Source organism: Pogona vitticeps, chromosome 3, assembly GCF_051106095.1.
Source record: "Pogona vitticeps strain Pit_001003342236 chromosome 3, PviZW2.1, whole genome shotgun sequence".
In the NCBI taxonomy this organism is placed as follows: Eukaryota; Metazoa; Chordata; class Lepidosauria; order Squamata; family Agamidae; genus Pogona; species Pogona vitticeps.
The window spans coordinates 221,456,700-221,482,969 of NC_135785.1; the positions used below are offsets into that span (position 1 = coordinate 221,456,700).

At 40.7% G+C, this 26,270-nt stretch overlaps 1 protein-coding gene across 5 annotated transcripts in view; it reads right to left on the reverse strand.

Moving 5' to 3' along the window:
• Positions 1–26,270, reverse strand: part of EPHA6 (EPH receptor A6) — a 558,183-nt gene that overhangs the window by 148,128 nt on the left and 383,785 nt on the right. For 2 of the 5 annotated variants that reach the window (XM_020810349.3, XM_020810341.3), the window contains exon 6: positions 8,037–8,161. The exons of the other annotated variants lie outside the window; for them this stretch is intronic. In XM_020810349.3, the coding sequence (XP_020666008.1) occupies positions 8,037–8,161 (125 nt within the window). The remainder of the gene's footprint in view (positions 1–8,036; positions 8,162–26,270) is intronic. 5 annotated transcript variants of the gene reach the window in all.

Below are 26,270 nucleotides of genomic sequence, written 5' to 3' on the forward strand. Positions count from 1 at the left end.
CAATAATTCAGATGAGGAGAGAATTATCGATAAGCATCCCCATGAGATATAACTGGTACTCAAAAGATACCATAAGAATAGTTAATAAGATAAAATAATGTTCAGGAATTTGGTGTATTAAATTATCAGAGGTCTTTCTTAGGCTACTAATGTGATGAAAATATGGTTCATTGAAAATGTATTGGAGAAGGGAGAAAAAAGTTTTACTGCATTGGCAGAATGGGAATTGTTGGATGTGGTTATCTACTATAAAACAGTGGTCCATAAATACAGTTGGCCTTACTGTCTCTACTCTAATACAACTAAAATGAAGTGATTTATGGCACAGCAAAGTTTTTGACGCAGCTCAGGAAGAACAGTGCATTACCCCTATCTCAGCAGCATAAATGAACATAACAAATTCTATATAATTAAGTTGTAGTGTTCAGGGAAAATGAAGCACTAGTGGGGAGAGAAAAAAATGATCTGTGGTGCTCATAATTTAAAATAGGGCAGACTCTTTTAAAAAAAATTGTACTATAGGGTGTCTTCAGGTTGCTATTTATTTTTAATGAAGTCTCCAGCATATTATTACATTTTGCAATAGCAATCAACATGTAAACTGAACAAGAAAAACGTAAAATATTTATGTACATATAAATAGAGTATACAAAGGATACAAACAGCAAACAGACTATTACCATGTTCTCTAAAAACCAATTAAGTGTTGGCCACTCAACAAGTTTTAGGATTAGGGTATAATTAAAAAGGCAACCAGACTATGTTAAATTCATGCATATTTGCAGTGGGAGATTCTATGATTCAAACAATCACATAAAAGCCAACAAAACAGAATAAAATATTAGCTTACATCCCAGAAAGTCTCATCTGCAGGTGAGTGAAAATTCCAACGTTTAGTTTAAAGGACAAAGAAATGAATAAAAAAAAAAATCTCCAAAACACTTTTCATTTTAGGTACAAATTCTGTCTTACTAGAACATTCTTCAGGAAGACTTTAGAGATAAGATCTAGGATCCAAAGCAGTTAGACATGAATCCCCATTGCACATGTCCCATGTTGGACAAAAATGTGCTATGCTATCAGTACACCTAACCACAGGTTTAACACTGTATTCACTGCTATAATCCATATAGAGAGAATACATTCCTCTCACCTGCCTTATTTCTGATAAAAATTACTTTTTAAGTTTATGTTAGGTAATTGAAACACACTAAACGGGGCTAGAGAGACGACTAGGTTTAATGTATCTGTGCAATGTTGAAGTATAGGGCAGAAAACCATTATTTTTTAGGAATAACCCACTGAGTTTTCTTTGGACCTAGGTAAATAAACTATTGTAAAATCCTGTTGCTATACAGGTAAGGTTGCATAACTTGCCACAGCTAACTGCACCTAACTGATGAGGTCAAGGGCACATCTCAGTTGTGGAATCAGGTGTGTGAGCAGACACACGAACAAGATGTACTGTGGCACCTTCTCAGTTAGCTTCAATTTGTTGTTGTTGTTGTTTAGTCATTAAGTCGTGTCCGACTCTTCGTGACCCCCATGGACCAGAGCTGTGGCAAATTGTACAAGTCTCAACAGTTCTCTTTAAAAAGGCAAAACCACTTTGCAGAATGGAAACATATTTGCAATTTCAAAAGACACATGGAAAATAAAATGTTAACATGTCTGAAACATGACCCTGATTGCAGTCCAGTTGCAATGTATCCTTGGAAGAGTTGAGCACTTCCATATAACATATGTAAACAGAAAGAGGAAAATCTCTCTCTCTCTCTCTCTCTCTCTCATGCTGTGCAGGTAAGATTGCATGACTTACCACAGCAAATTGCAGCTAACTGATGAGGTCCAGGACACATCTCAATTGTGAAATCAAGTGTGATTCCACTTGGAGTCAGGTGTGATAAGAACATAATAGGAAAGGTTATCTAGCTTTGTGAACAAATGGCTGATAGTTCCTGCTGTTCATCACTATCTGAGAAAAAAAAACCCCAAGTAAAATGAGAGCAGTAATTACAAAGAAGAGTATAAAGACCAATATATAGAGAAATAAAGCAACATGGCCTCAGGCAAGACAGTAGAGATTATGGATATGGCTAAAAATTATTTAATAATGGAAACTGATTGACAATACAACCATACTATCATAAGATACAACAAACAAGTTGAATATGCCTTTTAATGTAGTAGTGAGGAGTCTTCCTATTCAGATTCCAGCTAGGCTACCATGGCATCTTTCAGGATATTACTGTTTTGAAGGTTCTGTTGTTTTGGCTCTATAAATAGCTAAACTTTGAAAACAAATTAGTGTTAATATAAAGGATAACTGGTTCACTTGATGTGTGAAAGTTCAGATTAAGTGCTTAGCTGCTATTATTTAATGTTATGTTATGGATGCCTAACAATTGCTTGCAGTTTTTTTTACCCTTGAACATTCGTGAGCAATGTACTGGGATAATCAATCACATGCTGATCACATTTCTGTCTACATCTCCATTGTCTCTAATCTGGAAAAAAAGTTTTGCTGCTTGAAATACTGAATATGCGTTTTGCATTTTGGAAATTTTAGATTAGATTTCCAGCCAGGGCCTTACCAAAGCTACCAACAAAGTGAGGAAAATATGCACAAATAATTGAGTAAAATCAATTCCACTGAAATATGACTTTAAATAGATTATACACCATGAAAAAAAGAAACAAGGAATAAAGATGAGGTGAGTAGAGACAGGGAACAGACAGAAACCAAGAGGGTTACACACAGTACTTATACATTGTATTTTCATAGCTAGCAGAACAGGTTATTTATAATTAGTGATATATAATAAGGTCAATTTTTTTTAAAAAAATCAGAGTTTACATACTGGCCATGATCTAATGGTGCATTTTATTTATTTATTTATTTACTTATTTATTTATTTAATTTAATTTAATTTATATGCCGCCCACTCTACTCAGAGGTCTCTGGGTGGCTTACAACAATTAAAATTCAATTAGGATACAATAAAAGATAAAATGATTAAAATACAATTAAAATTGCCATCAGGACCCATAGTTGATGTTATTTCAATTAAAAGCCTTCTGGAACAGGAAGGTTTTGACCTGGCACCGAAATGTCATCAGTGTCGGCGCCAGACGAATCTCAGTTGGGAGTGCATTCCATAGTCTGGGGCCAGCTGCCAAAAAGGCCCTTTGTCTACAAGCCATCCCTCTTACCTCCTTGAGGGATGGCTCTTTCAAAAGGCCCCCCTGGCTAGATCTTAACTGCCGGGTAGGCTCATATGGAAGGAGGTGGTCCTTCAGGTATCCAGGGCCCAAGCCGTTTAGGGCTTTATATGTCAAAACAAGCACTTTGAATTGCACCCGGGCATTTTCCATTCGTTGAGATTCTTTCAGATTCAATACCAACAGAATCAGAACTTTATTCCTCTTCTGTTTCTGCTGCAGCCCTTGGTGGCACCAAAAATCTGCTTCTGAGGGTTTCCCAGCCCTTTGAAGCAAGTTTTTAGGATGAGTAACAGGGGTCTGTGGGGGGCAAGAGGGACGATTACTAGTTCTGATGGAAACAGTAGAACCCATCAGAAATATAGCACTAGATCTTGGTTATTATTTCTTGAGGAACTAGGGATTCAAAGAGAGAAGCTAAAAACAAATCAAATATGCAAGGTTCAACAATATTGAATATTGAACCTTGCATATACCGAGAACTCCCAGAAGTACAAGCTGGATTCCGAAGAGGCAGAGGAACTCGAGACCAAATTGCTAACTTGCGCTGGATTATGGAGAAAGCCAGAGAGTTCCAGAAAAATATCTACTTCTGCTTCATTGACTATGCGAAAGCCTTTGACTGTGTGGACCACAGCAAACTATGGCAAGTTCTTAAAGAAATGGGAGTGCCTGACCACTTTATCTGTCTCCTGAGAAACCTATATGTGGGACAGGAAGCAACAGTTAGAACTGGTCATGGAACAACTGAGTGGTTCAAAATTGGGAAAGGAGTACGGCAAGGCTGTATATTGTCCCCCAGCTTATTTAACTTATATGCAGAATACATCATGCGGAAGGCTGGACTGGAAGAAGCCCAAGCCGGAATTAAGATTGCCGGAAGAAATATCAACAACCTCCGATATGCAGATGATACCACTCTGATGGCAGAAAGTGAGGAGGAATTAAAGAACCTTGTAATGAGAGTGAAAGAGGAGAGTGCAAAAAACGGTCTGAAACTCAACATCAAAAAAACTAAGATCATGGCCACTGGTCCCATCACCTCCTGGGAAATAGAAGGGGAAGATATGGAGGCAGTGTCAAATTTTATCTTCCTGGGCTCCATGATCACTGCAGATGGAGACAGCAGCCCTGAAATTAAAAGGCGCCTTCTTCTTGGGAGGAAAGCGATGACAAATCTTGACAGCATCTTGAAAAGCAGAGACATCACCTTGCCAACAAAAGTCTGAATAGTCAAAGCTATGGTTTTCCCTGTCGTGATGTATGGAAGTGAGAGCTGGACCATAAAGAAAGCTGACCGCCGAAGAATAGATGCCTTTGAATTGTGGTGCTGGAGGAGGCTCTTGAGAATCCCCTGGACTGCAAGGAGAACAAACCTATCAGTTCTAAAGGAAATCAACCCTGAATGCTCACTTGAAGGACAGATCCTGAAGCTGAGGCTCCAGTACTTTGGCCATCTCATGAGAAGAAAAGAGTCCTTGGAAAAAACCTTGATGTTAGGAAGGTGTGATGGCAAGAGGAGAAGGGGACGACCGAGGATGAGATGGCTGGACAGTGTCTGCGAAGCAACCAACATGAACCTGACACAACTCCGGGAGGCAGTAGAAAACAGGAGGGCCTGGCGTGCTCTGGTCCATGGGGTCACGAAGAGTCGGACACGACTAAATGACTAAACACACACACAACAATATTGAAATTCGGGCTCATCTCTTAAATCAGACTTAAAGCAACTGCAGTCAGAATTAGTCAAGATGGAAAGTGGAAAGGATGGGGGGAAAACACCACAATGGCTCAAATATTGATCACCACTCTTCAAGCTGCCATATAATGCTCCAATAATGCTTGTTTTCCTACAAGAAAGGTTTAGAATCAATATGTCAAAAACTATGTTTTGTATGTTTATGGAATTGGCCCAAAATAAAGCAAGTGTTGTCATTAATCCCAATTCCCAATGTTGCAGAGCACTGAGAAGGGAAAAAGAAGAGAGATAGCAATGCTGAAAGATAATGACAGTTTCATCCTACAACATGCTTGAACTACCACAAATATTGATTTGAGAACATTCACGTTCATTATCAGTATAATCTTTGGGATTTTATAAATTTGGCTTCATATATCTTTGTGGGATTTAAGTTTAGCTGTCTGAATTGAACCAACTATAAACAAACCTTTATTTATACAGTGGTTGTAATTCAAATCCCTTCTGTAAGGTATTGCTATTAATATTTTTCACAGTAAATTATCTAGGACCATTGGTTCATTAAATATCCCCACAGCTCAGTAAGTGGAGAACATTTCTTAAACTTTAAAGCAGAAATGTTTTCCACATTGTCAGGAACTGTATTATCTTTGTCACTGAGAAAACACACACTAATGTAGCCTGTAAAGTTCAGTCTAATAGACAAGGCTAAAGAAAGCCGAGTAGCATGAACAGTAACCTTATTTTCTTTGCCAATCCTAGTATTATCAATCTGAATTACATTCAAGTAAAAAAGATGAGCAAATATAGCCCATCAGGCTCTTGTAATGTATAAAATACTACAATACAGTCATGCAGCTCAACTTTACATGAAGCTATTTCCACTTGTCCAAAGGACATCGCATGAAGGAATTAAGTGCCACAGATGTACATGCAAGTTTGTGTGTGGTCCCTCCAGCCTTTCACAGCTACTCAAAGAAGGAACCATTATGCAAAAGATGAGTATCCTGCAAGAGGCATTTCAGGAAAGAAAGGGCTTGTAGGGAAAGAGAGAGCCTATGCTAATCTCTGTGAGGAACTGGGTTTCTATTGCTAACTAAAGTAATCTTCAGTCAGCCAATTCAAGATGGTTCTCTCCATCTGTGTTTGCAGAAAAAGCACAAAAGAGTCCTTATATACAGTAGTAGGGGTAAAAATCCTCTCTTGTCTTGTCCTTGCACATGAGGAATAGGAACTACAGTATTATTCTGCGTGTCCTATGAGTACGCGAGGTGGTTGTGCATTTTTCAGGCTCTTTGGTCATGTTCTGAAGGTTGTTCTTCCTAACGTTTTGCCAGTCTCTGTGATTGGCATCTTCAGAGGACAGGAGTCAGAATTCTGTCTGTGCTCTGTTTTTTTTTTTTTTTTTTTTGGCCTTTTAAGGCACTCTTGACAAGAGAAAAGGATAACTGTTTTTATTTTTCACAAGGTATGAAAAATTGCAGCACATTTCAATGGAAATCCAACAGGAAACAAGAATTTGCAGGGATGTACAAGTACTAATTTCAGATAATATGCTCGAACAGGCATCAGATCTGCTTTTCATAAAAGGTAAGGAATTTTACTGAAATATTTTGAAATCAGGCCAGTTGTTAATGCAGTTTGTGCAAGGTCACTGGAAATACAAGATGTGTCATCTACGCTAACTATCTCCTACAACAGAATGTTTTTATGAGCAGCAGGTGCATTCCTGCAAAAGACCATAAAGCTATTAACTGCTCAGTAAGGAATACATAATAATCGGTTATTAACTCAACTGCTATGACAAGAGCAAGGAGAAAGGACACTCTAAAATCATTAGTAAGAGCTGTAGAAAATAAAGATAATCAATACACTATGATTCTGAGTCAACAATGTCTTTGAGTCAAAAAGACTCAAAAGATTAGATACCAAGATAAGTAAGGTAGTTCACAGGTTGTTACTGTGCCTTCTTACCACCTGCAGTTGCAAAATCTTTGTGGTGGATTGGGCCATTGTGAACAACAAAGATTGAACATGGGGAGAGGAAAAGGATGATCTAGGTGGTGGAGGAGAGAAGAAAGTCCTTCTGTGAATTTTCTTGCATTACAGTCTTAGAATCAAAATCTGATTTGGGGCAATTCTGCTTTGCTGCATCACCTAATTATCCCATATTATTTGGAGGCTCCCATACTCTTTGCAATAATGTTTCGGGGGTTTTCACATGCTTGCAGTGGAAAGCAGGGGATGGGAAACGTTCCCTCTCTTAACATTTTAAAAATAATATGCTAGGATCTAAGCCAGTGTCCTCCTGAACCAATATATATTGGGGTACATCTTCTTGTGAATCTTTCTTTCCTTTCCTTTCTGCCCATAATGATAAAAACATTATTACATGACATAACATGTCTAGAGCAATGTTGGGCAACTTCCAGAGATTTTGGTGACACATACTTACCACTGGACTTTAGATGGATCTCCCTTATTCTGCCTCCATCAATCATACTTTTAAATGTATTTTTTAAAAGCCCCCTCATGGCCCTTGGAGGGCAAGGAGGAAATTGTGCTAAGTCCTCCCCCTCTTCTGGTTTAGGCTCAGAAGGACTTGTTTTATTTGAAAAACAGCATTTGGATCTAAAACAGTGTGTGTGAGGCACAGTGATTGCTTTCATGTCCCTTAGTAGGCATAAGGGTCCTTTCTTAGAGTGCAGGGGCACAGGTGTGCTGGGTGCTTTCCTTAGGCTAATGGGGGCTGCAGGTAGTCTGCAAGCTGCATGTTGCCCATTCCTAGCCCCAGATTGTTTCCCAGCCCACTGGAGTAGGTTTTAAAGGTTTGTAAGGCAAAATTGTGGTGAAAGATAGGGGAATTTCCTCTTTAGTCCACTAGTGGAAGCAGCTTCCACCAGTACAATCAATGCACTGAGTATTGGACTAATTGGCCAATTGCAGGGAAAGCTACTATGAAAATAATGGTGACCTAACACAGTAACAGGCCCACTATTTTAAGAGGAACAAGAAATAAATAGCTACAGGCTATATTGTATGTTGATCTACAGTAAAGTAAAAATATTATAACACAATACTTTGAGGGTTTTATTTCATTTTAGTCAAGACCTACTTTCTCATAGTACTTGATCTCGTAGTCCAGAATGGCTCCATTAGGAAAATCAGGCTGTTGCCATGAGAGGGCAATGCTGTTTTGGGAAGCCCAGTCCTTCCTGACCATACCTATCAAGGAGGGCGCTGAAAGGAAAAGGATAACTGCAGGTTAAAGGCAATGAAACATGTTGAGGTATCATAAGGAGGTAATTTTGGATGGTGTCCAAAAAGCATGATCAACAGATCACATTGGCAGATTTAAGATACTGGAAAATGATGAGAATTAGAGCTATGCATTAGTCAGCTTGCTATAAAAATTAGACCCACCCCAGAAATATGTGGGGCATGGTGCTAGCTTGGTTATTTTATCACAGCAAGAAGAACAAGGAGTATTTTGGCACCTTAATGACCAACAAGTTTATGTGCCATTAACCTTTCATGGAATGCACTCCATCTGATCAGATGCATTTGTGGTCTACAGTTCAACAAAAGCTTATAGCAAATCACACAACTATATTTTTTCTGGAAATATGCTGGCATGTAATCCAGCAAGTCGTACTGTTCACAGTACTATGTTGTATTATCTCAGTGCCAAAAGTACATTTATTATTTTTAATTCTATAGCAAAATTATTATTCTAGAGTTGTAGAAAATATCTTTGCATACTTTTTATCTAGCCAGTCAAGGCTTTTCCATATATAGCAAAAGTTGTATCGCTTTCCTTTCTCTCACTTGGTTGTGAAGGAGTGTGGAGTCTACCAGGATTTGTGTCCAAACTGTAAAACAAAACACCACATTTCTTCTTTTTAAGCAAACCGCATTTCTTTATGAAATCATTAAGCATTCTTTGAAACTCTCCTTCTCCACTGGAGAAGTGTCTGGAGCTGCACAGAGCAGGCAATGTGTGTTTGTGTTTGGGGGTGACGAGGAGGAAATCAGAATAATTGGCAGTTTTTTGGTCCTAGGAGAGGGGTGTTGAAATTTCAAACCATGCTACACAAAGACTTGAAACCCATATTCAGGAAGACTTACATCAACTCTAACGGACACGTACCAATAATTTTTGGATTCTTGTTTACAATTTTTGTACACAATACATAAAGGAGTTGTGCTAATCTTAAAGAAGTGTAATTTTCTTCACAAAAGCTTGCAAGTGGTTTCATTTTTAGTAGTCTAATAAAAGGTATCACCCACTCTCACATTTGTGTGATTCCCAGAGTTTTATTTCTCCGAGTGATAATTGAAAGCATCTGACCAGGAAGTTTTCTTCACTAGACAGAAACTTCCAATTGAATGCACAATAATGCTAAACTGCATACCCTGATACTAGAATTTGTATTGTTTTCATGAATGTGCAGCCTTTTCCTGATTTTTCCTGAATGGTAAGATACCACAGAATGGCTGATCAGAGCATCAACTGAAAACCAACACGAGTTCTCGAACATCATGGACTCTTGACATCAAACAAGCAGTACTGCATGCTAAAAAACAGCATCCACCAGGTAATACTATTTATTTGGCTTTAATTTGGCTTAAATTCGCTATTTCTAATGGTTTAACTAAATTCCTAACCCCAACTCTGTTATAGGCAGGCCATGTTAACTGGGCAGTCTTCACTCCGCCAGCTAAAGAGAAACTCCTTGAGTTTCAATAAGGGAGAAAGGGAGAAGGAGGACCCTCCCCAGATTGCCTGTGACTGTTTTCTGTTTTAAGTGATAGGCCATAAATTCTAAATTGCTAGCTAAAGACGAGCTTGAAACCAACATGCATGCTGCAGCTGTTTCCATCTAAGCTTACCTGGCTTCTACACCTTCAGCCATGTGAATTTGGGATATTAAAAATAACACATACATTTAGAACTGCTCACAAAAGCTTCATGCACAGCCTTGAAGAAAGTGATTTATCATCCAAAGCTTGCTATTTGTTATTTTGTTTGTTTTATATTAAAAATAAACTATGCTTTCAGGAGTACAGAAAGTCAAGGAAAATGTTACTGTACTAAGCAAGACAAAAGGAACATTATATGCATAGTGGGGGGGCAGTATCATTGGTACAGAACCTGGTACATTACAGAGAATAAATGCTACATCTGGAAGAGCCCCAAATAAATATAAGAAGAACTGAGATTGGCCAAAGAAAAGTTTAAAAAAGAATTCCTATAGACCAGAGCTAGGTTGCCTGCTTCAGAAAGCAATTAGTAACATTTCTAGTTCTAACTTCTCTTAGATTAATTTGTTTCATTACAGTTACAATGTTAATTGTCCTGCAGCCACTAGCTTGTGCTACAAAACCCACTCTTTCCTCATCAACTTCATGGTCTCATCAGTATCTAGATCACAAATGTGAACCTATACAATTAGTGTAACTAAAAAGTTACAGTTATATATATATAAAAGAGTGATGTTATCCCCTATTACTCTAAGTTACAATTGTATTTTAATGTAGTTCTGCCATGAAAAGGAGAATTAATTATATATAACAGTGTTATTACTTGTAACAAATTGTCTCCAAGTTCTGAATGAAGGTAAAAGCATATTACTGTACTCTATATGGGACATGTACACACTGTGCATATATTTTGTATTGCATACACACACACACATACTATGAACTGCCTTGAGCCCCCAGATCTCAGCATCCTATAAATAAAACACATAAAATAAATGCACATACACACATGCCATACTCTTTCGTGCTGTGTGTGTAGGTGAAGAGAATGCAGAGAATGCTTTCTCTAAATGACAAAGTGGCTTCTTGCTTATATTGCAATAAACTTGATAGCCTTTAAGTTATCACAGGATTCTTTGTTGTTTTTGCCATAACAGACTAACAAGACTACCCCTCTGGAATTTGTTACCTTGCTGTAGCCATCTGCCAAATCACAGTTCTCCAATTACTTTTGAGAATGCCATCTGGAATTGTCAGAGGCCTTGCCAAAGCCATATTACATACACTACATTTCCCTTATCCATCAACCCAATTACCCTGTCAAGGAAGGGAATGAGATATGTTTAGTGATTTTTTTTCTGCTCCACCTTCTCAAATTGTAGGAAGTTCAGAGCAGTCTTTAAAGGAAGGAACAGCAGTAGAAAATGAGAGTTTCTAATTCTTTACAAATGTACAGGCTGGGCAGCCATGCATCAGCACACAAAGGAAACACAGACAGTATGAAGAAACTGTTTTGCACCTTCACCACCAGCCTTATCTTGGTATAGGAACATTAACATTGTTTCCAGAAAACCAGTCTTCTCAGCCCCTGTTAAAATGGCCAAAAAAGCCATTTCTAAATATAATTTTTAAATCTATAAGTTTTATAATTATAATTAAAACATACTCTAGAACTATAGTGCACTGTTGGTGGATCGTTCCCATTGTGCCCTGCAACAGAGTAAGAACAGAAAGCTCACCAAGAACACAAACTGTGTTCTTGATAGTTTCCACAAAAGTGACCAGGAATTGCCTATGACAAGTATTCCAGCCTAGTCTCTGTAAGCATTGCCTCTGAATCTGCCATTGCCTGAAATGAATCAGAGTGGTAGTGGTAGAGGCTGGCTATGGGAAGGTTATTTTTTCTGGCATACAGCCAAGACTCCCCTAGGCCAGTTCACTACTGTTACTTGTAGGGCCTGACTGTGTGGCTCTGATTAGGGCCATACTGGGGTTTTGTCCACTCTACGTTCTCCTTTCCCTTTTCTCTTTCTCCCTGTTTGGTTCCCTGCCCCAATGATCCTTTCTCACCCAGCTCTGGTGCCATTTTCACTGGCCAACAGTTAACTGAAAGTTCAAATTTTGCACTTTCCCTGCCTCCCACATGTTTTTTTTTCAGTTCTTAACTCAAATCTAAGTATGTAAGTCAAGTCAATATTTTCCTATGAGAGTGGTTCTTAAGTCAAAATGTTCTTAACTCGAGCCGTTCTTAAGTCAAGACCCCACTGTATTGCCATCTGCTCTTCGGAGGCTGCAAGTTTGTTTAAAAGATGTTTAGCATAAAGTTTTCCTATAATAGATAGAAGACTGATTGGTCTATAATTACTAGGGTTTAGGGGGTCACCCGATTGAAAATACTATTGCATTGGTAATAGGCCCGTTTTGTCTACCATGGCAAAAAAGGCAGCCAATGGTGCTGTCCACTAATCCATATCAAACTTTAATATTGTATATCAGATCCTGATGATTTGCCCAGTTTTAACTGGGAGATTAGTTCCTTCATCTCTGTAGAGGTGACCAGAGCCCTTCTGGGAATTTCTTAGGCAGGACTTCACCAGTAACACTGGTGGAGTATTCTTTATTGTAAAACAAGATTGAGAAATGTCTGGATCAAATATTTGGTTCAATGTTAGCTGGATGTGAGAAATTGCTTTTAGTTGTATTATTCACTACACCCCCCAAATAGTTTGGATTTTCTAAGGGATATTGTGGTAAGTACTTGCTTCCTTTGGTTATGAATAAAGGCTTGTCTTTTTTCCTTACACAATATCTGCATCTGATTCTTTAGTTCATAGAATTTGTGTGTATGTATGCTAGCTCCTGTTCCTTATATTGTCTAAAATCCTCCTTCTATAGTCCTAATCTATGCTTTATGATGTCTAGACTCTGCCACCCTTTATGAGTTCTTTAAAACTCTGACATGACTTGGACTGTGTTTTCTTTTTATATCACCTGACTTTTAATATTGACCTTTCAAGTCAATAACTTCTTAATGGGATGTCTTGCTACGAGTGTGTGTTGATCTAATCTCAGGGCTCATTGTTTTTATCCACTAAAGAAATGGCACAGTACATTTTTCCTGGTCTGGATTTTTCTTAAAAATCTTGGTTATGGTGAAGCAGCTGGTGAAGCAGCTGTTATATAGGATTTAATACAGAATCAGATTGAGAATCCCATTAACAACTTTACACAGATAGACTGAATAAGCCAGTTATAACCACAACAGAGCACGCATGTTACTTGGTCACAACAGAAAGTTAGGAACTACTGTGTAAAAATTAGGTTCAATACAGTGTTTGTCTGACTTCATACTGGTAAGAGAAATAATTGCAGATTAAAAAAATTCTCCCATTTACTTTTGGAAGGGAGTATACAGTTGTATAGAAGACCAGTCATGAAAAGGACACTATATTGCAGACTTGGACAAGCTACATGATCTCAGAACATCTACAGAAGGGTGAGTGGTAAGCCACTTCTGAACACTCTACACCTAGGATGCAACTGCCCTGCCAAGAGAAAAACATATTTGCAACCACATCCCATAGAGTGGTCTATTGACTAGATAGGCGGGATATAAATAAAATAAATAAATAAATAAATGATGTCAAGCCCTACTGTGCCTTCAAATAGTGTATATTCCAGTTTTTCTGCTCCATGTTTTACAGATGTTCTGCAGTTTTAGTTAATACAAGGATACCCCTTTTCTTTGACAGCCACTTTTGCCACCCTTTTTATCATATCTGTTTTCAGGATTATTTTACAATTAACTTAGTAGGTGTGGTTACTTAGGATAAAACAAGAGGCGCCTCTTGCTGCTCAGAAGACACCCTTCAGAGATGCCAGGGAGCTCAGAATTCAAAGCTGTGGATTCAGCTTTGCCCACCCCTTCCTCATCGCCTCCATTCTGCAATCACTTGCTCTCCCCTCAACTACTGTCACATCATCAATCCCCCCCCCCCTTCTGCCTCCATTCACAGTTTTGGACATGTTATTCATTTTAAAAAAACATAATTTAATTGCACACCCTCATGTGTGCCTTAACACTATTTTTAAAAGGAAAAATGGTGGGAACAGGAGCATCATGTGACTTGCAGACAGCCTTGACATGTCAGTGACAAGAGTGTGCATGACAACCGACACACACACAAAAAAGGGGGCTGAAATTTGGGAATGTGTAACAACCTATCTTGTGCCTATTTGCTGCTAACCCGCAGAAAACACCTTTCCTCCAGAGTATTACAAATGTGCAGTTTAGCCCAAGATAACCTTTGGAGGGTAGTAGTAGTAGTAGTAGTAGTAGTAGTAGTAGTAGTTATTGTTGTTGTTGTTGTTGTTGTTGTTATTTATTTATTTATTTATTTATTTATTTATTATTTTCCAAGTCCTATTTTATAGTTTGTTTTACAAAAGTTTTATGAACCACTAAACAACAAGACTTTCCTGCAGGACAACACATTTTTTAACTTATTTGTCAAAGCCATTCCAATGTATCCCAAAATAAATCAAGTAAAATGTAAAATAAGTAACCTTTCTAGTAAGCTTGCCTGCTAAATATAGTACAATCCAGTCTTACTCCTGTTTTCAGATGGTTATCTCTAAACCATTGTTAGTGGAAGGCTGACAGACAAATATATGCTTACTTATATGAAGAGTGTATGTTTCTTTCAGCAGGGATATGCATGGCTAGGAGAGAACAAAAACAATTTCCTTTCCTAAATAAGTATTAACAAATATTATTAATTATAAAATGTATTGTACACTTTTGTGCATGGCAAGTTTTCTGCTGAAGTTATCTGCAAAAATATGTACTTTTAGCAGTTCCAGAAAGTACTATTATTTGTATGTGAAGTGCCTCAACCTTGATTTCTGTAACTGAATTCCAGTGTATATGAAGTTTGACAGTAAGTATAACGTTATCTCATATCCAGCAATAAAGAGAGCCTAAGGTCATTCACAATCTTGAGCTGAGAAAAATGCTATTTCAGTATTACTGCTGCAAAACTATTTATTTCATTTGTTATTTTGAAAAGACTGCAAGCAAAAGCAATAATATTTTTTTCATTAAAAAGACATTCTTAAATAGGAACACAAAATGTTGTTTTACGTGTATCCTGAATCTGATCCAACATACTTTCATACACCACTGTGTGCCAGGCACAGGGCATATGGCAGCTGACTGAGCCCGCACTTAAGTATATTCCCTAGGGTACGTGGCCACTTGGTTTCCACCTCTGATTCAGAGTGGGAGCTATTAACATCCTGATAGGAACATTCTGTCTCCCACAAGGATAAGAGACCCCCTCATTTGCCACAATATGTCCTGTTCTTCCAAATTTTTGGCTTGAGATGCTCTAGTTCAACCTCTGAAGGAGATTCCTTTAGCGGGTCTTGATAAGGATAACCTAGTGTACATTCTAATTATAGTCTTGCAAATGTAACTGCTGTAAACCATTAGTTTAATTATATAGTAATAACTTGAGATGCAAAAAAAGACTTGTCTCTATGTCACATATACAATAAGAAAGATGTTGATACATAAAAAGCAAACAAATCTATTGAAATATTGGTTAATGTAAAAAACACATTGTAATTTGTCAAAACTGCCTGCTAATAAGCATGAGCGCTCATAGATGCACACATCAATTTAAACGAATGTGCCAAATATTCCCACACCCTGATATCTATTTTAAAGGACTTTTCATTAGCATCCGTCATGTGCATCATCTGCAGTGAAAATATGAACAACTTAGGAAAGGGATGGTTTGTTAATTAAAAAGTTATTGTAGTCCAGTTCTCCTGATTTAAAAAGCCTATTATTTATTAAATTTTAGTCAAATATCTATGTTCTAGTGGTCAGTGCTACTCAATTTCATATAAACATTCCATGCCTTTATGAAAGAACAGCCTTAGTAATGATTGAAAGGAAGACTGAAAGTTAAGTCCAGTGATTAGTTGCAATTAAAGTAGATCCAACAAATGAATTAGACTTGTATAGCTTCCACTTATTCAGTGTGCCTTCTTATTTGAGCTAAAATGGTCCCAAGTTTCCTTTATTCAATCAAAAATAGCTTTGGAGGATATTTATGTGATTAATGAATATATTTAATAGATGTTAGTGTTACATACAGCACTGATGTTACCTGTCTGTCATGGGTTTGGAGGGAAAGTTCCATCCTATGGGGAGTGGAAGGCGGGACATCAGGAGGAGGGGCTGTACTGTATATATAGGTGAAGCCTGTGTGGAGAAGTTGAGACGCTGGGATGTGAAGAAGCAGCAGCTGGGAAGAAGAAGCTGGTGTGGGTGTCTGTGTGTCAGACAGGGTACTACTGTGTGTCAGAGTACCAACCTGATAGGTTCAGGTGTCTGTTGGTTAGCCAGAACTGATAGGTTCAGGGTCTGTGCTTCAAGTTAAGTGTTCTGTGTGAACCAAACTGTATACATGTATGAATGAGACTAAGCCACGTTACTATATCTTATTCACCTGATCATTTTATTTTCCCTGTGTGTTGTATTTAATAAACCTTATTCTTTTATTGGTTGAAAATCCATCCCTGGTCTGTGTGACTTCTTATAGGGAATGGTTGGTGGCAGCTTAGTTAACGTGTGGCAGATCCCAGTAGGTCTGGGTTTGTCACAGTTAGCACCTATATGCATTTTTGATTATCAGTGACTATAACCATATTTGAAACCACTCAGCATCTTGCTGACAGTATAATTAGCACAGAATCATAGGAATAACTAGGTAGTAAGGGATGCTTAGAAATGGTCTCAGCAGTACCTGGCAAGCACTATTTTAGGTCTACTGTTACTTCAGACAAATAATCATTCTATTGATCTATGATGAGCAACAATACAAACTCTCCAACTATCTAAGGCAAGAAAAGAACCATTTCCTCTGGAGTTTCTGTCCTCACCACCATCACTGCCCCACCACACATGACAATACTCACAGGCAAGGGAGGGAAGGCGGGAGGAAGAATATAATGGCATTGGTGGCCTTTTTTCTTCCAATCGCCTACTGTGCGCCTCTGTAGTGTCTGCTTCTCATCTGAGTATATGAATAATGCCTAGCTACACAGGTCCTTGGATTCCAGGCATTATCTGGGAGAGTGGTCAGCTGAGGACCTGAATGTATGAGGGAAATGTTCCCTAAATCTTCCAATACTTTCCATACCTCTGTTGTACTGAATCATGGTCACATGGTTTATATATCAGAATGAACGTCCCAAAAACGTTTAGTGATACTAATTTATTTTCTCCTATTTGAATTGTTATGGCAGGTTACACATTGGTACCAGTTTATTTTCTCTCGTATTTCAAGGGGAGATTTAGCTCCTTGATTTATATATATGTGCAACGGTGCAAGTGTGTGTGACTCCACCCTCCTCCACACAGTTTTTCTCCTCCTCCATGCACCCACAGTGATAGTTTCTGTCCCCTTTCATTCCAGTCACAATGGAATCCCATGGGGGGGCACAGACTCACACAGCAAGGCTGAATATTAGAAAGAACATTGATCAGGAAGGGTTTTTTTCTTTAGGAAAATGTCCTCTGTTGCACTGGCTGCTACAGTGCACACAATGCACATGGGATATCTGCACACAATGGACATGGGATATCTGCCCAGCAATACTAGTGATCACCTCCCTAGTAACACTGGCATAGCAATGGTTCAATGTATCTTCCCATAGATTTTTTTTTTAAAAAAAAACTCGCCAGTAATGTAATGGAAGCAGATCCCCAATGACGTACTTTTACCAGCCTATCAATATACTGGGCACAATTGTTTTTTTAAAAAAGGACATTGCAGTAATGGTAACCACCTTCCGGGCTTCAGTTTTGAAAAGAAGCAGTCATATACACTAGCAATCCCTGTAAGGAATGCACTGGTACAACAAAGGTAACAAATAACACAACCCTCTGGCAATGGGGAAATGTTCCGCAGTTATACCACTAGCTCGGAAAATGTCTTGATCTTGACCGTGTGTTGTGTGACCAGAAAAAAAGATGAAGCAATGTACTAACTTGGGGACAACTAGAGAACATTTCCCTTGTGTGACTAGGCCTGAGAAACAGCTGTGCATTAGAAGTAGCAATAAAGAAGAAAGAGGTGGTTAACAACTGGTTCAGACAACGGAAACTGCATGGTAGATGCAGCTTTGTCACAGCCAACTGTCTCACCCCAGCTAATAGCTGTCCTAGCCCTGTCTGTAGTAATTCCGGAATCACCCAGTACAAAGTGTAGTACAGTGGTGCCTCGCATAGCGAATGCCTCGCTTAGCGATGAATTCGCATAGCGATGGGGTTTTCCGATGAAAATACTGCCTCGCATAGCGATGTTTCCTATGGAGGAAACTCACATAGCGATGGTTGGGGCCATGCTTCGCATAGCGAATGCTGTCAATGGTCCCGTTTCGCTTAGCGATGTTTGCAAAAAGAGCGGGAAAACTGGCTGTTGCAATGCTAATTTCTTAGCGATGTTTGCAAAAAGAGCGGGAAAACTGGCTGTGTTGCAATGCTAATTTCTGATGTTTGCAAAAAGAGCGGGAAAACTGGCTGTGTTGCAATGCTAATTTCTTGTTTTCCTCAAATCCTAACTGCCAGTACCCAGGATGCTTTGTGCCTGTGCGGGGAAGGTATAAAACCCCTTGCCCATGCATCCTTGGTTCACTCTCCCATGTGCGCTTCCAAGGTTGGCATTTGTCACTTTGGACTGTGTTTTGGGGGTGCATCCTGTGCTTGAGCAAGAGAAGGTAAGCTTGCATTTCTGAAATGCTACATGTTTTTTGCAAGGGGGATTTTGGGTCTGCATTTGTGTGGGATTTTTCTGTTTTAAATGTTTTCTTTCTGCCATGTGGGGATGTTGGGTCTGGCTGGCTCTGGCTTTAGTTATGGGGGGGGGTTAATTGGGGGAATTGCAGGGTTTTTTTTGCTGGGGGTTTCTGTGCTGGGACTGCTGTTTCTGGTGGAGTTATGCTTGCCTGAGCCTGGCAATGGTGGTCCTTAAATGAAAAGCCATTTTACAACTTTTTTTCTATGTGCCTGGCTGCCCATGGGGTGGGGGTGCTGGGGTCCAAGGGTGCTGCAGCCACACTGGGATTGCTGTTTCTGGTGGAGTTATGCTTGCCTGAGCCTGGCAATGGTGGTCCTTAAATGAAAAGCCATTTTACAACTTTTTTTCTATGTGCTTGGCTGCCCATGGGGTGGGGGTGCTGGGGTCCAAGGGTGCTGGAGCCACACTGGGACTGCTGTTTCTGGTGGAGTTATGCTTGCCTGAGCCTGGCAATGGTGGTCCTTAAATGAAAAGCCATTTTACAACTTTTTTTCTATGTGCCTGGCTGCCCATGGGGTGGGGGTGCTGGGGTCCAAGGGTGCTGGAGCCACCCTGGGACTGCTGTTTCTGGTGGAGTTATGCTTGCCTGAGCCTGGCAATGGTGGTCCTTAAATGAAAAGCCATTTTACAACTTTTTTTCTATGTGCCTGGCTGCCCATGGGGTGGGGGTGCTGGGGTCCAAGGGTGCTGGAGCCACACTGGGACTGCTGTTTCTGGTGGAGTTATGCTTGCCTGAGCCTGGCAATGGTGGTCCTTAAATGAAAAGCCATTTTACAACTTTTTTTCTATGTGCCTGGCTGCCCATGGGGTGGGGGTGCTGGGGTCCAAGGGTGCTGGAGCCACACTGGGACTGCTGTTTCTGGTGGAGTTATGCTTGCCTGAGCCTGGCAATGGTGGTCCTTAAATGAAAAGCCATTTTACAACTTTTTTTCTATGTGCTTGGCTGCCCATGGGGTGGGGGTGCTGGGGTCCAAGGGTGCTGGAGCCACACTGGGACTGCTGTTTCTGGTGGAGTTATGCTTGCCTGAGCCTGGCAATGGTGGTCCTTAAATGAAAAGCCATTTTACAACTTTTTTTCTATGTGCTTGGCTGCCCATGGGGTGGGGGTGCTGGGGTCCAAGGGTGCTGGTGCCACACTGGGACTGCTGTTTCTGGTGGAGTTATGCTTGCCTGAGCCTGGCATTGGGGTCCTCAACTGAAAAGCCATTTTACAACTTTTTTTCTATGTGCCTGGCTGCCCATGGGGTGGGGGTGCTGGGGTCCAAGGGTGCTGGAGCCACACTGGGACTGCTGTTTCTGGTGGAGTTATGCTTGCCTGAGCCTGGCATTGGGGTCCTCAACTGAAAAGCCATTTTACAACTTTTTTTCTATGTGCCTGGCTGCCCATGGGGTGGGGGTGCTGGGGTCCAAGGGTGCTGGAGCCACACTGGGACTGCTGTTTCTGGTGGAGTTATGCTTGCCTGAGCCTGGCAATGGTGGTCCTTAAATGAAAAGCCATTTTACAACTTTTTTTCTATGTGCTTGGCTGCCCATGGGGTGGGGGTGCTGGGGTCCAAGGGTGCTGGAGCCACACTGGGACTGCTGTTTCTGGTGGAGTTATGCTTGCCTGAGCCTGGCAATGGTGGTCCTTAAATGAAAAGCCATTTTACAACTTTTTTTCTATGTGCTTGGCTGCCCATGGGGTGGGGGTGCTGGGGTCCAAGGGTGCTGGAGCCACACTGGGACTGCTGTTTCTGGTGGAGTTATGCTTGCCTGAGCCTGGCAATGGTGGTCCTTAAATGAAAAGCCATTTTACAACTTTTTTTCTATGTGCTTGGCTGCCCATGGGGTGGGGGTGCTGGGGTCCAAGGGTGCTGGAGCCACACTGGGACTGCTGTTTCTGGTGGAGTTATGCTTGCCTGAGCCTGGCAATGGTGGTCCTTAAATGAAAAGCCATTTTACAACTTTTTTTCTATGTGCCTGGCTGCCCATGGGGTGGGGGTGCTGGGGTCCAAGGGTGCTGGTGCCACACTGGGACTGCTGTTTCTGGTGGAGTTATGCTTGCCTGAGCCTGGCATTGGGGTCCTCAACTGAAAAGCCTTCTTATTCCAATTTTGAATGTTTTTCCTGTAGGTGTGGTGTGGTGTGGTGTGCTGTGGTGTGGTGTGTTGTTGTGAGTCCTTTGGTGGCTGTTTGATCCTGAGGTAGGTAACGTTTCTTTTCCTGTGGGTTTTTTCTCCTTTGTTTGTGGTGGAGGGTGTTGTAAGGGTCAGTCTAATTGTTCTGAATTTTTCTTTGCTTAGGCCTTGCCTTCAGGTGTGCTGTAGCCTTTCCAGGCTTTTCCAAACGATCTGTTTGATCCTGAGGTAGGTAAGGTTTCTTTTCCTGTGGGTTTTTTCTCCTTTGTTTGTGGTGGAGGGTGTTGTAAGGGTCAGTCTAATTGTTCTGAATTTTTCTTTGCTTAGGCCTTGCCTTCAGGTGTGCTGTAGCCTTTCCAGGCTTTTCCAAACGATCTGTTTGATCCTGAGGTAGGTAAGGGTTTATTTCTTCCCCCCCCCCCCAGGTTGTGGTGCATGTGTGTGTGCCAAAACTGCCACTTGCCTGTCCAGGGCAGTTTTGGCCAGGTGTGGGAAGGTGAGGCAGATGTACTGTACATCACTGACTGTTTTTTTTTTCATTTAACGTAGCTACAGCGTTGGACATGGGTCCAAAGAAGACTGCTTCTGCCCAGGTTGGCAAGCCGACCAGGGAGAAGGTCACGCTTGAAATGAAGAAGGAGATCATTCGTAAATACGATGAGGGGAGACGCATTGCGGACCTCGCCCGGGAGTACGGGCGCAATGCATCGACGATCGGCACCATCGTGGCCAAGCGTGACAAGATCCTTTCAATGGATGCCGCCAAGGGTGTCACAAGGATCGCCAGGAACCATCCAGCTGTCCTGGAGGAGGTGGAGAAGCTCCTGGTGATCTGGATGGAGGAGAAGCAGCGTGGAGGGGACACGGTCACTGAGGCTGTGATCTGTGAAAAGGCCAGGTCCTTGTACGCCGACCTCATGGCAGAGCAGCCCGGAACATCAGCTGAGCCTGAGGAGTTCAAGGCCAGCAGAGGCTGGTTTGAACGATTCAAGGCAAGATCTGGCATCCACAGTGTGGTTAGACACGGAGAGGCAGCGAGCTCAGACACCACTGCTGCAGAGGACTTTGCTGTGGAGTTCCTCGAGGTCGTAACCACAGAGGGCTACCTTCCAGAGCAGGTTTTCAACTGTGATGAGACCGGCCTGTTCTGGAAGTGGATGCCCAAAAGGACCTTCCTCACCCAAGAGGAGAGCAAGCTGCCTGGCCACAAGCCGATGAAGGACCGCCTGACCCTCCTCTTCTGTGCCAACGCCAGCGGGGACCTGAAGATCAAGCCGTTGCTTGTCTACCACTCTGAAAATCCACGTGCTTTTAAGAAGCACAAGGTAGACAAAGCACGGCTGAAGGTGATGTGGCGTTCAAACTCCAAGGCTTGGGTGACACGGGTACTCTTTGTGGACTGGGTCAATCACGCTTTTGGCCCAGCTGTGAAGCGGTACCTGTTGGACCGTGACCTGCCTCTGAAGGCCCTGCTCCTAATGGACAACGCTCCTGCCCATCCTCCAGGCCTTGAGGATGACTTGTTGGAGGAGTTCTCCTTCATCCGGATCATGTTTCTCCCTCCAAACACCACCCCACTACTCCAGCCCATGGATCAGCAGGTGATCGCAAACTTCAAGAAGCGCTACACCATGGAGCTGTTCCGGCGCTGTTTTGAGGTGACTGATACCACCAGCCTCACCCTCCGTGACTTCTGGCGTGATGAGTTTGACATCGTCATCTGCCTGAAGATGATCACCAGGGCCTGGGACGGTATCACCCAGCGGAACCTGAACTCTGCGTGGCGCCCGCTCTGGCCAGGCTGTGTGGCTCCTGGTCCTTCAGCACCTGCACCTGAGTCCACAGTGATGCAGGACATTGTGGACTTAGGGAGGGACATGGGCCTCGATGTCACTGAGGACGACATTGCAGAGCTGGTTGAGGGTCATGACCAGGAGCTGACCACACAGGAGCTGGTGGATCTTCAGGCGGAGGCGAGGGAGGAGCACGAGGAAGAAGAGCAAGAGCATGCAGAGCTGTCGACCAGGGACCTTAAGAAGTTTTTGACCAGCTGGAATTATGTGCAGACTATAGCACAGCGGTATCACGAGGACACGAATCTGGCACAGAACTTATCGAATTCCTATGACGAAAGGATCGTGTCCCCTTTCCGAGGAATTCTGAAAAGGCGGCAAAGGCAGCTGACAATGGACAGGTTCCTCACCAAGAGACCAATGCAGGAGGAACCTGCTCCTTCCACCAGTGCTGCTGAGTTTGCTTCAACGTGGAGCATTTCTTCTTCCTCCCCCTCATCAACCCCCTAAAAGAGTGCTGCATTGATTTGGGGTGGTTAGGGTGGTTTAGATGATTCCACCTCAATTGTTGATGTTAAAGTTGAAATGTTTACTGTAGTTTTTTGCTTCTTCACTGCAAGAAGGTTTTCTGTAGTGTACTGATGCACTTTCAAAAAAGTTTGTTGTGAAATGTTATGCTTCTTCACTGCAAGAAGGGTTTCTGTAGTGTACAGTACTGATGCACTTTCAAAAAAGTTTGTTGTGAAATGTTATGCTTCTTCACTGCAAGAAGGGTTTCTGTACTGATGCAGTTTCAAAAAAGTTTGTTGTGAAATGTTATGCTTCTTCACTGCAAGAAGGGTTTCTGTACTGATGCAGTTTCAAAAAAGTTTGTTGTGAAATGTTATGCTTCTTCACTGCAAGAAGGGTTTCTGTACTGATGCACTTTCAAAAAAGTTTGTTGTGAAATGTTATGCTTCTTCACTGCAAGAAGGGTTTCTGTAGTGTACAGTACTGATGCAGTTTCAAAAAAGTTTGTTGTGAAATGTTATGCTTCTTCACTGCAAGAAGGGTTTCTGTACTGATGCAGTTTCAAAAAAGTTTGTTGTGAAATGTTATGCTTCTTCACTGCAAGAAGGGTTTCTGTACTGATGCAGTTTCAAAAAAGTTTGTTGTGAAATGTTATGCTTCTTCACTGCAAGAAGGGTTTCTGTAGTGTACAGTACTGATGCACTTTCAAAAGTTTGTTGTGAAATGTTATGCTTCTTCACTGCAAGAAGGGTTTCTGTACTGATGCACTTTCAAAAAAGTTTGTTGTGAAATGTTATGCTTCTTCACTGCAAGAAGGGTTTCTGTAGTGTACAGTACTGATGCACTTTCAAAAAAGTTTGTTGTGAAATGTTATGCTTCTTCACTGCAAGAAGGGTTTCTGTACTGATGCACTTTCAAAAAAGTTTGTTGTGAAATGTTATGCTTCTTCACTGCAAGAAGGGTTTCTGTAGTGTACTGATGCACTTTCAAAAAAGTTTGTTGTGAAATGTTATGCTTCTTCACTGCAAGAAGAGTTTCTCTGCTGAAAGAGTTATGCAGATGTTCAATCACCTCGATTTCTGAGTCTAAAAAGTTGTCTTATGCTATAAAGTTTATGATGTTTAATGTGCACTTAATAAACCCTTTGTTATCCTGATTTGACTTTGTTCTGAGTCTTTTTTTAATTTGTTATAAGTTCTAAATGCTTGGGGTGGTCAGTGCAGGTTGTAAAACCTGTGCAGACTTAAACTTGGCTTGGTTGTGACTCTTAGTTAATTTTGGTTGAATTTTTCCCTCCCCCATAGAAATCCATGGAGCCCAAATTTTGACAGCTCCATTGTTTCCTATTGGGGAGAAAAAAAATCACCCTAAATTAATTAAAAGTCAGATCAAAGCCAAATTAACTTTTGCACCTGTTTTAGAAGGTGCAGAAACTATTCCAAGCATTTAAACCCATTTTTGCCCCTTGTATGACACATTTAAAATTGCAAAAATTGACTTCGCAAAGCCCTTGAAATGTATTGAGTCAGCTTCAATACATTCCAATGGAGGATACATTGTTTCGCTTAGCGATGTTTCCTATGGGTTTTTTCGCGTAACGATGGCAATCCGTTCCAATTGGAACGGATTAACCGGTTTCCAATGCATTCCTATGGGAAATGGTGTTTCGCATAGCGATGGTTTCACATAGCGATGGTTTTTTTGGAACGAATTAACATCGCTATGCGAGGCACCACTGTATTTTGTTTGCAACTTGGTTGATTTTGTTCCTTTATTTATTTTTACTATTTACTGATCAGCATCACCAGCATCTCATTTTTATGGCAGAAAACATTTTCAAATCTCAGTCTAAAATCAAAACCAACATACTTTTTTTTTAAAAAAAATGTAATTTATAATATGTGTTTGTGACAACAGTAATTCTAAAGTTTAATCCTTATACAGAGCAGAAATGTTTCAATTTCAGGTGAAGACATAATGCGGCAAAACAACCTTCAGAGTTCATGCCCACAGCAAGGCAAAGAGGCAAGATGAACATGTATTTCAGGTGCATCTTTGGCTGAGGCTGTTATACTCAGCCACATATTCTTTACACAATCAATTTTGTATTAATCAAATAGAGAGCCTTTGCTTTTTTCAGTCCTATTATTTTAAAAAGGAGGATCAGTGCTACCTACTGGGAAAGCAGAAACTGAGTATTTATTTAACAGCAGCAGCAACAACACTTATAACAGAAAGATCTAAAGGGAGTAGGGAAAAATCCAATGAATTCCAGGCAAAGAAAGTTTTCAAAGATGCTTTTTCATCGTGATAAGAATAGAACACTGTGGGGGAAACAATCATACCATCTAAGAGAATGTGTGACAGCCTCCTTCTCCTAGGGTAGCACTATAAACACTGACCTTATACTCTAGAAGGTTCTGAAGATTACTCTTTCAGGTTACAAAACTCAGCTGTACAAAAAGCAGAAAGACCACAAAAACAACATGAAGTGTTATGAGCATATGTTTCTAAGAATACTTGGTATTTATGCTAACACAACGCTGTAGGTTAGAGCTGAGTGACTTCCTTCAGAACATTGCCATTAGATAAAAAATAGTTCACTTCGAAAAATCCATTTGGAGATACTAAAACGGGAAAGAATCCTGAACTTGGCAACAGCAATCCCTAATGCTAGCTCATAAGAATGGAGGCTTTTTTTTTTTTTTTTTACAACTGTTATAGAGAAGACTCTGGATTCTACCTATCTTTAGAACAGAGAACAATAACTGTACCGAATTCAAGGAAGAAGTAAGAAGTAAAGTTTAATTGTGACAAACTGCAAATCAACAAATTTATTCAGAGAAAACAAAGAGCCAGCTCAACTGGCTATGCTTCTGTCTAATGCTCTTTTTCTTGTTACTTGTGCTGGTGCTTTAGCTTCCAACAACATTTAGTCATATGTGTAAGCACCCTCAAAAACATTATAGATAGCAAATGTGAGATTCAGAGTCCAATAGTTAATCTTCTGTTGCCCATCTGACTGAATTCCATTAGATGAAAATGTAATTAAAAATGATGTATAGGAGTGGCTCCGGATATAAAAGCAAGCCTCACCTCTGTTTGCATCACCTGTTGTTTTTATTTTTGCACTCAAAAAGTACTTAGCTCCACCACAGGTAACTGAAGTCCATAGTGTACTGTTATTTTTCAAAATAATATATTTTAAATCATTCTCTGCTTATCGTTATTTGAGGACCTTCTTTTTTTAAATTTCCTCCCATTAATGTCATGTTGATTATATTTCCCATGA